The following is a 14,449-nucleotide window of genomic DNA, read 5'->3' on the forward strand; positions in this document are numbered from 1 at the left end:
GCAGAACACCATGCACAATTATCACAACCATAACCCATAGAAAATTCATGATATAACTCATTATTATTGCGTAAACCCTGATCTACACATGCTATGTGTCGGACAACAGCGTCGAGCAAAGCTAGCTAACGCCATTGGCCTGCACTCCGTTGACGTAGCTCTCCTGCCAGAGCCTCGTTGCCGGATGCTAGAGGTAAACACAAACTCGTCAAAAATCCCCGGATGTGGAAGAGAAAAATGCACGCCTGCCTCCTCGCCTCATTTTCTCCATGCTGTACAAACAATACAATCAACGACGTGGTATAGTGTTTTGCTGGTTTCTTCTCGCGAGAATTGACCGATTATGTCCCTTACGCAAACCCGAAGTAGTCGCTACCAGTTGTGATAGCCTTGATAATTTGTCGACGAAGGGCATCGTAGCTCTCGTACTCGGGGAGATCGAGCTCTGCGAGGAAATTAGTAAGGTATATCATATATAAATATATAACATGCGGGAATTTACTTACGGTTGAAACACGTGTGGGATGATGGTAAACGGTCTTTGTTACCGTAGTCCCGATGAATGTTAAATCGGTTGACACCATTCATGCCCTCGAGTTCTTTGAATCCATTCAATGGAACTTTGCTGGTTCCCGTGACGAACTGAAGGAGCTTAGCGCGCTCCTCCTTGTCAAATGATCGTACCGCTCGCCAGAACCACTGAATCTGGGGCGACGACGGTGAGTAGTTGTGGTACTCGGTGTTGCTCTTCCAATCATCGATATCAACGTCAGGCAGACCAGAGATCAGGAGTTCTAGCTCCTGCTCGTTAAAGATGGATATTAGCTCAGCGGGGATGATTTCATGGAAACCTGTTCATAAATTAGCTCAAGCAAAATACAGAGATTCTATCTATTTGATCTTACCTTTCAAGAAGTTCTCCATCTGAACCTTGACTGAAGTGAGGAGCTTGTGCTCGACCACCAGACGCACGTAGTCATGCTTGTTTTCTTCGGTAACGGGCACGTTACGGCCATTGTCGATGAGGTCGTGGATCTTGGTCAGGCCGAATTCGTCATCCTCGACCGAAAACGTCTCAGTGATAATATCAGTGATGTCGTTATTCAGCATCCAAGAGAGAGATTTGTAGTAATCGGGGTCAAAAGATTCCATGTCCTTGACGGAGACTGGCTTGCCGAGGATTCGCTTGTATACGGCGCGACTGAAGTAACAATCGAGTAGACGACCTTCATAAAGAGCCTTTCCGATGACGCGACCGATAAACTTGAAGAACATTAGATGCTCGTCGTTGATGCCGCTGAGTTTATTCGGGTGGAAAGTCGTTCGGTCGCTTGAAACAGGCACGAATAAGGCATAATTCGCGTCGAACATCTGTCGAGCGAGTACCTGGAACCACTCCCTGGTAACACCTCCGGCGTCTACACCTTCTTCGCCATGGAACCGAATGCTAAGCTTGCCAAATTTCATCTCCTCACCAGATTTGAAGTACAGTGACTTGAACGAATCATGAAAAACATGTTCTCGGCGGACTTGCAGCTGCAGCATCGGATGAGGTCGTTGACTAACTTGTTGCTTGTTATGGACACTACGGTTGAACCAATTGCGTTTGTTATCGAACTCGAGGACCTTGGGGTTTTTGACAAGGTGTGAAAAGGTTCCTTTCATAAGCGACGGGTTGTTGCGCACCAGTTCGTTGAGGATCCTGCGATGCTCCTCGGTGAAAGTGAAGAATAGACCGGCCAGACGCGACTCGGGCTGTGGACTAGATAGCACCATGTCCTTGCTTGCCTGGCCCTGGGTAAGCGTCTCATCCTTGCAAACGACCATCAAAGCTTCGATCAGAGGGAGAAGAATAGTAGCCACATTCAGGAGGCTCTCGCGTTGACGGATTGCGCTTAGGCACGCGCTAAGCTTCTCCCACAAGGCATTGAAGGTTGTGTTACGGTAAAGTGTAGCGAGCAAGTCCTGCTTTGTAGTCTCATCGGATTCGGAGCCCTCGGTCGTATCAGATTTCTTCTGGGCGAATAAATGATCGAGGGCTGTTAGAACACGAAGGAGCTTATTCTGGTCGGATGCTCCCGGTGAGAACTTGGCTAGAGCGACACCTTGGATTTCCGTACCCGAAGCGGCGTTCTGAATGTGCGGGAGTAAATCATCGAGGTGGACGACAATCTTTTCGCTTAAGAGCTGGGCTTGGCGAGCGAGCTCTTCGCCAAAGACCAGCATTGCCCCAGGAATTACCGAGAGGTTTTTAATGGTCGAGAGAGTCTCCTTAAATGTCTTGGAGCTACATTCACGAGCCACGAAGATCTTGATGATGAGAGTCAAGTTGTGGACCGGAATGATGGGTGGATGCAGTTGTTTGATTCGCTTCATGATTGCTTGCTTTTCTAGTGCCTTAACGGATTCGGCCTCGGCAGCAGAGATGCCGGAGGGCGCGTTTTCGGCGGCTTCGGTAGGGGTACTAGCAGGCTGCTCAGCCGTCTGTTCTGCTGTGTTTGCACTTCCACTTTGCGCAGCATCTGTGTTGTTTAGATCTGCAAGCGCAGTCGTTCCAGCGGGATCTGCCGTATTTGTGGGTTGAGCGTCAAGATTCTTGATTGCTTCTGATGCCTCCTTTTGTTTACGATCGAGGGCGAGTAGCGGACCCGTGACTCGACTCAATAGTTGCGAGAGACTGTCCATTATGGAGGAGCTCTCCATGACAAGATCGCGGTCAAGGAGCGCCAACAATGAATTGATGGCATACTTGTTGGCTTTCATATCTTTGCTCTTTCCTTTGCGGCTGAGACTTCGCTTGATAGCAGCCGCGCTGACTCCGTCATGTTCTGTAAGGAAGAGAGAAGGCACATGAACATTCTGATCTGCAAGGTAACAGAGCAGATCAAGGCATTGTTGGACGATCAAGAGGGGGGATGTCTCTGAGCTTGCCTGGATAGGGTTGGTGTTGCTGATGTTCGTGAATGTGCGCTTCAGGCTTTGGGGGGTTTGTGCCTTGTTGTCAATATCCTTGGGTTGCTTTGCCTTGATGGAAAGCGCAGCGAAGCTTCGCTCGACAGCGTCAACATCTGTTGATCCCTCTTGAAGTATCTTGAGTAAATTGCTGACAACCTCGAACCTGGTTTGCCGGTTCTCGCAGACGTCCTTGAATAGGAATTTCAAAGATGTCTCGAGAGACCCGCCCTTCATGTTGATGAACATCAGGCGAAGCAAAGTGTAAACTCCTGGCTTATCTAGCATCTGCACAACCGTCTTTCGAGGAGGTTTATCTCCATCAGCGGGTGCAGTAGCTGGGGCACCCTCTGTTCTGCGGTTGGTATTTGAGACTAGGTGTTCGTGATGGACTATCGGATTTGCTCGGATAAGGCGGCGTGTTTGGGCGGCTAGGTCAGGCGTTAGGGAAGACATAAGTTCCGGGCCTTGGTCCATAAGAACTTGCTCGCGAAGAGCGGGCGGGAATGTCATCAGAATAGTGGCAGGGTCCATGTCTTGAGCTTCGGCTGCCTGGCCGGGAGCGGCTGTCGTTCGCCGTATCTCTTCTCGTTCCCTCCTTCGCTGTTCCGCTCGCTCTTGTTGCACAATTTCCAGGCGTAATTCATCAGGGAGAGCATCCAAGAACTCTTGAAATACCTCGGTCTGTTCCCCTGCACCACCAGGAGCCTCTCGTGCCTGAGCTCGGCGGGTGCTAACTGTCTGGGCGATGACTTCTTCCCTGAACTCCTCAGGTAGCGCTTCCAGATAATCAGGGTCAATGCCGAGCTCTGTTATGTCAACTTGTTCACCTCTGATAGTAGTATAGGCGCGTGGCTGGGAGCCAACTTGTTCGTTTTCTGATGGTACTGCAGCATCGTCAGATGTCTCTACACCCTCCATTGCCTCTGGCTCTATATGATCGCCCTCATCATCTTTATGAGCGGCGGTATCTGATTGGGTTTGCGCGGCAGATTCGGCGGCGGCTCGTTCACGCTCTTCAGCTTCCCGCTTCTCTTGGGCTGCCTTTTCTTCAGCCTCCTTCGCTTCTCTCAGCTTGCGCTCTTCCTCCTCGCGCTTCTTGCGTTCCTCTTCCTGCTGCCGTTGGCGTTCTGCTTCCTTAGCTTTGAGTTCCTTTTCATGTTGAATAGCAGGCGGCACAAGGTGCGAGAGGATTGCTGGAATAAGGCGATGCGACTTTTCTGTGTGTTGCAATCCAAATATCATTTTCACTTCTTCTGTCCAACGGGCCACCGTCGTGTCTGTCGTGAACGAAGTTGCTTGAATAGGTTCCTGATAAGTCTCCCGGCGATTCTCAGAGCGGGACTCCCGAATTTGGATGCCGAATGGGAATTGCATGTCATGAACGTCACCTCGTCCCTGTGTGATTTGGAAGTGGAACGCATGTCCATTGCGGCTTAATGAAGCAGGGAGGGATGCTACGAGATCGTTAATAAAGGACATCGGGCTGTCGAGATTGCTGCCACCAAATAAGCCACCAGGGAATCCTAAACGAACAAGGTTTCCAAGATTAGAGGTACGAGAAGAACCGTCTCGGCTAGCATCATTAGCCCGACGGAGCAAAGGATTCAAGCCGTCTTCGTTACCGGTAGGCCTCTGATCATGCCGGTTACGCCCGAAGCCTCTTGGATCTGTATACATGTTAGCTAGTGAATATATTAATAACGGATTATCAATAGGAAAGCCCCGAGAAGTAAGCAGTGTACGTACCACCAAAATTGCTGATTGGATCTCGAGAACCCATCATAAATGGGATTGGGGGGAAAGGACTGCGGGTACCATGTCGTTGTCGATTATGATGGCCAAGAATGCCTCCATGTGGTTCAACCACAAGAGTATCCCAACCGAGACTCGATGGCCCAGCATCACGAGGCGGTGCATCATCTATAAAATAGTTAGCTTCCAGTTACTTCTAAATTTACATTTATAATAAAATAAAAAATGACTTGATGAATACTATCAACTTACTGGGGAAAGCGTCCTCGTATGCATATTCGTCATCCATGTCGTCCTCTTCCTCTTCGTCTTCTACATCGATAGTTAGTTTGTGAAATAAGCTACGATATTTCAATACTTACCATCATCGTCGTCGTCATCCTCCATGTAGCGACCATGGAGATCATCCGGGGGCTCAAACTCGTCTTCTTCGATCGCACGCATAATGTTTCCGAACCGTAAGGCGGCAACGTCCTCAAGATGGGCAGCGGCTTCTTCTTCGATATCCTGCTCTGCGGCTTCATAATCAACCTCTTCCCCATCATCATCCTCTTCGTCCTCGTCTGTGTCATCTTCCCAACCTGAGCCTCCGTCATCTTCAAGTGGATTGCCTTCATCGTCGATAATTTCGATGCGGTCGTCATTGTCATCCATGTCGTCGGACTCAAGTTCGTCTTCATCGCTACCATCCTCATCATCATCCTCATCCATGTCGTCGTCGTCATCATCCATAGTAACTTCGATAACGCCATGGTCTCCAGACAATCCTTCAATGGGACCCATCCCTTCAAGTTCTTCTTCTTCGTCTCTTTCGCTGACATCCTCTTCGCGATCTTCGGATTCGTATCCCATGTCATCATCGTATTCATCATCATACATCTCCTCGTCATCGTCTACACACCTATGTTAGCATAGCTCTCGACAAATAGTTCAAAAAAGATGGTGTTTCTTACCATCGTCTGAGTCTTCTGAATAGTCACCATCTCTATCTCTGCCAGGTTCCAACATGCCAAGAGCCGAATTCCGGTAGAGGTCTGGTGTCTCCTCTCGATCGTCGTCGATATCAGATAGGGAGCTTCCTGAGAATGTTTCTTCGTCCATATTCTCTTGGGTTGGCACGTTGGGGATGATGTTAGAATGGCTCAGGTGAATAGCAGTACTGGTTAAGATTCGAAGTACGCGAAGAATATACTTAATGGTTCGCTTCACAGGGGGGAAGGCAAGATCGATGTCGGCGATAGAGGCAGTGAGGGCCGCGAGGTACCCTTTCTCGTACATAAGGCGCCGGAGTTGAGCCTGTGATCTCTCAAAGGGATCTTGGCCCCCTCGTGACGGAACGGGAGGTTCCTTATCTTTCTCGCCCATCATGAGATGCATGACCTCTGCTAGAGCCAGCATCCTGGTGTATCTGCTATCAAATGGCTCGCTAGTGGTTGCAGCATCCTTATAAGCCCTTAGGATGGTATCCAGCACGAACTTTCGTACAAACAATAAGTCAGGCTCATCGTCATAGTCGTACTTATCTCTACCCTGGTCGATGGGCTTCTCTCCCGTTTTGCTCACAAGAGCGACCAAGAGATTTTGCGTCTGAATGGACGTAGCGTACTTCTTCTTGTGTACAAGAGAGTCCAACGTAGTTTCTACGTGGGTTGTGAACAGCAGATCATTGAGAAGATAGTTCAAGACAGTTGATCGAGGCTTGATGGGAGTGTTCGCGAAAAGTGGCGCACTTCTCTTGAAATTAATGAACTCAACTTTAGTACGGTTATAGCTCTGAAGCAATTCGGTAAGACAGTGTAGGAGGAAGCAGCGGTATATGAAGATCGGGTGGTCTTCAGCCTTGAATGAGGGCTTGGCTTTCTTTTCCTTGCTATCAGCGGGGGTGCTCTCGCTATCAGAGGCACCGCTTGCATCGGCCGGCTCTTGATCGTCTTCCTTCTTAGAATCTTTGGCAGGCGGTGGTAGTTCCTTGTCGTCGACCTCTTTGTAATTCAAAAGTTCGCAAAGCAAGAAATGCACTACTCCATCAGGGTTTTCAACTACGGGCCGTTTTGAGTCCTGCGTTTGAGGCTTGGAGGCGTCGGTCATATGCTTATCCTCGCCTTCGGTAGACGGCTTGACATCCTGAATAGTCAAATCTTCGGTAGCTCGAACAGCCGGTGCCACGTCATCTTTAGGCATGTCTGGTTTCGGCTCCTTCAGGATTATCGTTTGCCCACGCCCAATGTTACTCTCAGGCGGAGTCCATCGACTCAACTTTACTGTTTCGTTCGAGACTTCGACAAACAATCTCGGATCACGGAGCGCGATTTGAGAGAATGTCCTAGTGAATCCAGATGGGTCAAGAGGCCGCGCCGTGTTTCTGCCACCAGCGAAGTAAGCTCTGATTTCACTCCTCATAACCTGCTTGATAACTTCCTCATCCTCGACGACATGACGTAATATAGTAAGAATATTAGACGTAATCCGAGTATCTCTGAGGCGCACGGAGCCAGCGCCGGATAGCTGCTTAGCGGTGACGAATAAACGTTGCAAATTCTTCTTCTCGCCAACTAACCGCGCAATGGAACGATCTCGAGTCAAGATGACCAAGATGCGTAAAACGGATACGGCTAGTGATTCATCCTTACCGATACGTGGAAGAATATCTAGCACTGAGCCGAGAAGCGTCTGGCGATTGCCGTCTTTAACAATCAGGTCTTTAGGTGACCACTGGAGTTCTTCTATCTGGTCGTCCTCGGATGATGGTAACTTCCATTTGATTTCTCCCGGTTGCTCATCATCACTGAGGAGAATTTCGAATACGAGTAGAATGTATGGTATCCACGGTGGAAGTTCCTCGCTCGCCTGAGATGTTGGAAGTTCGAGGAATCTCATGAAATCCGTTACGTTCACCTTGAGTATGTCGACGGTCGCTCGGAAGAAGGCCTTCTCCTGGAGAAGCAGAGACAAAAGATGAGCGTAAGCTGCAATGCTTCGTCCGTTGAGTTTCATATCGTCGCCCACGAAGGATATTAAAGCATTAGCCAAAGTCTCGCCTATCTCTTGTCTCGAGGACGGTTCGTCACTCGTAGTTCGCAGGATGATAGAGGAGACAAGCTCTGAAACTTCATAGGTGGAGTCTGGGTGTGCTCTTATGACATCCAGACACCTCTCAATAAGATTTACCCGTAATTTGGCCCGCTCCTCATCTAAGTCTTCCTTAGCTACAGCCGTCTTCTTCGCAAGGTCCGTCTCAGTGCTAGCTCCAGTTGATGGGCCCTGTGCAGGTGTGGTTGAAGATGTAACTGCATTTTCATCGCCAGAAGCCGCATCTCTTGACATCGTAGCCTCCCTAAGCTCGTCGAGGATATCTTCCTCGAGCAGAAGACCCGGAGGTAGATCAGCGGGGAAATCTAAGACCATAGCATCGTCCCCAGAAGAAGCCTGTGTACGCTCGGCTGTGGGCGCTGATTCTTCATCTGCATTCTCCGGCGAGTCCTCCTCAGGAATAGGATTTCGAGTACCAGCAAGGCCTGATTTATGGGCTTTGCAATACTCCGCGGCTGTATGTCGGTTGTTGTTAGCTCTGTAGAGGCCTTCGTGAGCAAGATCCTCGTCACATGCTGCTTCACCAACAACTTCTCGTGTGTCATCTTCGACAGTTGTCCACGAAAATCGAAGTGGCGCAGGTTGAAGATATGAAGGAGGGGCATTCTACAAAGATTAGCACCAAATACAAAATTATCAAAAACTAAAAAGGGGGTGGGAACGTACCTTATCCATTCGTCTGTAGGCATTGCTTTCGGAATCGGCGAAAGAGATGAACTTTAGGATACTAATGATCTTCGCGAGTATGTGGGCCGAACCCTTCTCAACCAACGGTGAGTCCCAGAGCTCTCTCATCACCGGCAGTATAGACATTCTTAGCTCGATCACCAAGTTAGGTGCTACCTGTGAATCTGCTCGTCGATCGCTGCTGCCCAGGTTTCGTGGGAGAATGTTTATCTGGCTCATGGAATCGGTAATGATCTTTCCATTGACGGCCATGGTGTATAGATCCAGAATCTTCTTCATACCGATAACTGCAAGTCGTGACATGGAAGAATCTTCACCATCTTTATGCTCTTTGCAGATCTCTTCTTTGAAGGTGCGCAGCATAGTATTGAGTAGTTCCAACCCGCCATGTTTCTTGAAGGCAATCAAGACAGGAGCGATGATTTGTGTTGGGGACTGCCGATCCGAACGAGCTATCTAGGTTAGTATTATTGGTACCGAATAGTAGGAAGGGCGACGACTTACTTTCAATTGTGCGGTTTACCAACATTTCATGAACAGCATGCAATATGATAATCCAGTAATGGAAGTCCTTACTAGACCTTTCTCGATCGGGTAGCTCAAATTGCGCCAGTATCGTCTGCGCCAAGTCCTCGGCAAGCTGCAGGTGGCGTACTCTTAAGTACTGGTCACGTTCCCTTCTAGGTAATAGAGCTTTTCCGACGGTCTGGAAAAGCGGAAATGTGGCAGGCATCAATGAATGCAACAGAAGTCTAAGAGTTCTGTAATTCTGATATCGAGGACCTGATTGTTCGCTTTGGGAGGGACCATCGCCTATGCTGCCTGTCGTAGCTGCGGCCAGCCATAAATTAGCAGACGATAACACATCCGGTAGGCTCGAGTCCTCAGGCTCAGGGACAGCGGCGGTGTTGTCGGCATTCGATGTGACACCGTTTGTCGACGAACTTTGCTGGTCCGTAGTTTGGCCTTGTTTTCTTGTCGACCAGTTGTCCGGTACACTGTTGGAGATTTCCGCCTCCTCCAAGACGGCAGTACGCAGCAGGGGGCCCAAGGATTTAATCAGACGACTGTAATAATCGAAAACGTTGACGCTATGCAAGTTAACAGTGTTCGCCCGTTGAGAATAGGGAAAGCATTGGTACAGAGTCTTAATCAAAGACTGGGTATTTAAGAGCGCTTTCGCCCATTCGGTGCCGCGAGAGAGCCGGCTCGAATAATCATCAGGTTGCCCTGTCGGGACAGCATCATCGCTGAGGAATGGTGCAAAGAAGGATCCTTCATCCCGATATTGGGTTACAGGCTGGAGCACATCGATGGCGGCTTGAGTTCGTTTCAACAAGGAAGGCAATCCAATGATCGGGGAGGTCTCGACCAGCTGGGCGACAACTGACTGTATACTTCGCGAAGCCACAGAATCACCGAAGTCATGCGGAAGACTCGGCGACGTAGTAAGGTCAAGAAGTAGCTCTATACCACCATTGTTGATTAGGTTCATCTTCAGGTTGTTATTGCTGATGTATTGAGTTAGGAAGTTAGAGAGTGCATAGATATATGGCGTAATGGAAGATGAATCGATCGAAGCGCTGCCTACTGCCGATTCCGCACTTTCTATTAGCTGTGCGCTTGCATCCATCATCTCAATATCAGCGCCGTCGACTGGAGCGACAGCCTTGCCTTTTCCTTTATCTGAAGGAGCCACTCGGGGCTCACTCAATAATCCTTCATCAGCAATTACGTCTTGGCCATTCGAATCTTTCACAAGAAGCTTGGCTCCCCATTGAGCATCTCTGGCCTTGACCCGAGCAAGGTGCGCGACTCTAGCAATCATATCCAACACAGCGTTCGCTATGGCTGGTCTAAGAGAAGGATGATGCCGAGCAAGTTCATCAAAATTACCACCCACATTCTGAGCTACATTGTCGTCCGTTGCCATGACCCGTACGTGCTCGGGGCTCTCGAATATCTCGAAGTAGCTATCGAATGCGCGCGACGCGACAACCATCTTCATTCCAAGATTATTCAAGGAAATTGCGTTCAAGACGGTCGGTACGATCGTGATAGGTTCCGAGTTGGGTAGAATACCACGGGCCAGCGGGCCATCGCGAGGCGCCTCCAATTCCTCCTGCAACGGAGGATGTGAGCGACTATCAGGCTCAAGGAGATCAGGTGTGGGTCCATCCGAAGGCGACTCAGGACTATCGTCTCGGTTCCCTTCCTGGGCTGAGTCTACTCCCCCGAGCGCCGCCGTGGGTACCGGGCGACCCGTCAACGCTTGCAGATAACTCTGGACCAATCCGGCTTCAGAGATAGCCGCAAAACTGGTCGGGTCGTTGTTAAGGAAGTCACTCAAAATAACAACTGCATTTGTCCACACCAGGGAGCCAAACTTGGACATGTTCTCGATGATCTCGCGTATGCTGCGAAGCAGAGCGGATTTATCGACGAGATTCCTCAATAATCGATCAGTGTTGCCACCAAAGGCAAAGGCATTTGACATTAAATGATGAATGAACTTCAGCAGATGCTTGAGGTTTTGCTGTTGGCAGTAAGGTATCTCGTAATCAACAACCTGAGAACGGTGAGTAACCGGCGTTCCCTTGCCCTCCGAAACAAGCTTCCCTGCGAGTTCAACTTCATGAGTAACTAGGTTTGTAACAGCCTCAAGGCCGTCGGCATTGATCAATGTTTGGAAAGAATTCTGAACGTTGTACACGAGACTGTCTAAGAACGCTACCAAAGTGCCGTATGTGCGTTCAGCTATGTTGGACCTAAGGTTCAGGATCTCAACGATAATATCCAGTAATCCGGCAGAGATGATCTCCGGCATGCTACGCGATGTATTATTTGCCATCGACATCGTAATATGCAGCGTCAGAGAAATGAGGGTGTCACGCCATTCGTCCTGTTCGCTATATTGCTCCCCAGAGTCGTCCTTCTTCATCTCAGCGACAGCCTTCCTAATGACATAAAGCAGCACTCCATGGTTCACCGTCGCATTTAATGCCGAGAAGACATCAGGCAGTTTGTGATGGAAATTCGAGATAGCTTCCAACAATGAGAAAGCGATAGACTGTAGATCAATAGGTACTACAGCCGCGCCATCAGCAGCAGGGTGGATCAGTTCGGCAAGCTGGTATACCAGCTGGAACCGCCTTGGTTCGTCATTATCTTGCCTAAGCACCCTCTCGATGAACGTAGGTTCTATGTGGATATAGGCCAAGTTCTGGATAGCTAATAGGCGAGCCTTAAGTGCCTGTTGTCGAGACTCGACCGATCCCGTGAGTGCCTTAGCAACTCTAAGGCGATTCAAGAGTTCGTATTTGGCATCTTTTGGCAAGTCTGCCGGAGCTCTTGCGAGAAGCTGGTAGATTGATGACGAGGACACCGAAGCATGCGATATCTCCAAAGACTTCTGGCCTGGGGGGCTACTCTCATCCCGGCCAACAGCTGGCGATCGAGAGGCCGAACCCGGGCTCTCCTCCGACGCTCCTTGGCGGCCCGCACGGGGGGTCGATTGAGAAGCAGCAGACGTGCTACTTCGCCTCAAAGGAGTCGGCGTCGAAGGCGCGTTTAAGTTTGCACCGCGATCGGGTAGAGATTGTTGCGCAGATCCCTGCGGAGCATCCGAAGTAGGATAATACGTAAGCTTCACATCGCCCCACCCATTCCAGCGCGAGTTCTCGATAGAGTCAGCTTTAGCTAGAGCGCACAAGTCGTTCGCATACATAGTGGCCACGTTCTTGGAGCCGCCGCCATAAGACTTATCTTTACTCTTACTGATAGACGCAGGGGTGGAGAGAAGGGTAGGCTCTAACGGCTTCGAGAGAGGCGTCTTCACGAAAGGCTGAGAAAGCTGCTGTACACGATCCAGATCTATGTTATAGTGGTTCGTGAGAAGAGTTGTGTGTAACTGTCGGGTTGTCATCCCGTGGATGCGCTTGACGGAGGCCTGGTAACGCTGAGCCAGTTCCGCACCAACGCGTAAGGTAGCACAGACGATTGTAAAGTCGGTGCTGTTCAGGAGATCATTCAGGTGGGAACTGCTGGCGTACATGCTGCGGTTTCCACAGTGGTCCAGAAGCATCTGGGTGAACTTCAGAATAGCCACAACGAGCTGGACATCGCCATCCTTGCCATATCCCAACTCCGAAAAGTCCTGCGGCTCATTCGCTTTCTCCTGATCGCCCACTGAGCTAGATCGCAAGACGTCGCAACCAATATCTCTAGTCTGAGGGCCCTCGTTCAATTTATAAGTAGAGCAGAACGATTCTAGGACATCGTCGAATCGATTCAGTAATGGTATCCAATGATACAGGTCACCTCTGGGGAAAGGCCATCGCGAAGGGAATGTGGCAAGGGTCTTCGGTAGGAGAGGTAAGGGTACGGAGGTCGCATTGTCGATGAACTCCTGTAGCCAAGGAGACTAAAAAAAGTGAGCGAGCTAATCGATATAACAAACATCACACATGATATAGTGACTTACCTGCGTCTCCTTGTGCTTAGGTTGGATGGCCTTCGCTATCTTTCCCATGCTGAAGACCAGTGCGGCAAAGCCGCGAAGAATAAGTCAGCTCCCCCTCCACTACCAAGGCTCAGGTAATCGGTGACGACAATTCGACTTGTCGCACGGGGAGCGTCCAATATTGCTTGGACTGCTCCTCTCGTATGATATAGCGAGCTGCTCCTTAGTACACAAGGTGGGGTTATCGTAGAACCCAGTAAAATTGTCGGATTAAGCCTCGTCTCCGGATGTCAGCCTTGCGGGTATCAAATAAAAAAAAACGAGACTCGTTTTCCGGAAAGGTTCCGATGCCGTGGGAACCGGGTCAGAAATGTAAAAAGTGGAATAGGCACACTACAGGTCGCGGAATAACAAATTATTTTGTTGAGTCCTAGAAGGTAGGTAGATATGCGAGAAGCGGATGAGGGGCGGGTGGTTGATGATGTGAGGTAGTAGGCAGATACGATTTCCAGTACGGCTGGTTAAGAAGCTGGAATTAGGTCGGTGCAAGCGGGTGCAGGCCGCTATACCGTCATCTCCAAGTTCAACAAGGGTGCCTGGTCTCTAATTACAAGCGGAGAGAATAAAGTCGTCCGCATGTAAAAATAGATAACTTACTTAACTTAATCGTCGATGGAATGTAAAATAGTCGGGATTGAGAAGTGTTGAAGTGTTAAAAGGAAAGAAAAAATAGGTAGGTTTATTAGCTTTGGATGTTTGAAAGGTCGCGGCTGATCGGCCACTGCCTTTTGCGTAATGATTGCGGTGTGGGGCAAAGGTGGTGGTGCTTGCTACTACTAATGGCAGCCGTGGGATTGCCTCAAGGTACTAGTACAAAGGTGGGGCAAAAGCCAATAGGCACGGTAGCTACCAGTGACGAGGGACTTGCACGCTATTGAATTTCCTTGGGTTTTAGAGATCCACTGAGTACTAGGTATCTGATTCTCAATCTAGGAAGCTCCAGGGCTACATGTGTGCATAGCTCTTTTCACCATCAGGGCATGTAAGTAAAGTACTTAATACGAGCACTTAAGATATACATGTACTACTAGGTAGAGTGATTGTATTATAAATACAAAATCCGGATCTACACTTTTCGATTGCTTAGAAGAGCACATTTCACGCGAGCTCCTAAGCATTGAATTATATAACACGGATTTTTAACACCTATACCTAGGTACGTACCTAGTACCTACATAGTACTAGGTAGTACCCTATGAATGTACAGAATATTGTACATACTTATAAATACCTCCATTTAGATTCCAGATATTCATCTTAAACAGTGCTGTCAGTACCTAAAGCGATCACATTACACGCAATCCATACCTGCAGAATTTTCATTCAAAATCGCAGCCCAACGTCCAACCAAGTCATGGTCAATCCTGCAGGTATCGTGCTTGTATGTACGTACAGATGGAGACCGTTGCTGCCCAGGGCTTCTTCAAGCCCTCATTGAGCCCT

General features: G+C 49.2%; 1 protein-coding gene across 1 annotated transcript; it reads right to left on the bottom strand.

Moving 5' to 3' along the window:
* Positions 1-343: 343 nt before the first annotated feature.
* GGS22DRAFT_145502 (uncharacterized protein) lies at positions 344-13,309 on the bottom strand. Its single transcript, XM_047958869.1, has 10 exons — positions 12,968-13,309; positions 8,989-12,907; positions 8,464-8,936; positions 5,661-8,403; positions 5,070-5,600; positions 4,960-5,019; positions 4,702-4,875; positions 906-4,622; positions 507-851; positions 344-445 (listed from the first exon to the last, which is right to left on the bottom strand). Exons 1-10 carry the CDS (start codon positions 13,013-13,015, stop codon positions 351-353), a joined length of 12,105 nt encoding a protein of 4,034 aa, XP_047818499.1. The 5' UTR covers positions 13,016-13,309; the 3' UTR covers positions 344-350.
* Between the last annotated feature and the right edge of the window lie 1,140 nt (positions 13,310-14,449).

Source organism: Annulohypoxylon maeteangense (assembly GCF_022496945.1).
Source record: "Annulohypoxylon maeteangense strain CBS 123835 unplaced genomic scaffold GGS22scaffold_9, whole genome shotgun sequence".
Lineage (NCBI taxonomy): Eukaryota > Fungi > Ascomycota > Sordariomycetes > Xylariales > Hypoxylaceae > Annulohypoxylon > Annulohypoxylon maeteangense.

Excerpts from the sequence above, each read along its gene's own strand:
- GGS22DRAFT_145502 (XM_047958869.1), bottom strand. The coding sequence starts at position 13,015 with ATGGGAAAGATAGCGAAGGCCATCCAACCTAAGCACAAGGAGACGCAG. Across the intron at positions 12,908-12,967 it reads CTAAGCACAAGGAGACGCAG|TCTCCTTGGCTACAGGAGTT; the intron begins GTAAGTCACTAT and ends CACTTTTTTTAG. Across the intron at positions 8,404-8,463 it reads CCTACAGACGAATGGATAAG|AATGCCCCTCCTTCATATCT; the intron begins GTACGTTCCCAC and ends TAATCTTTGTAG.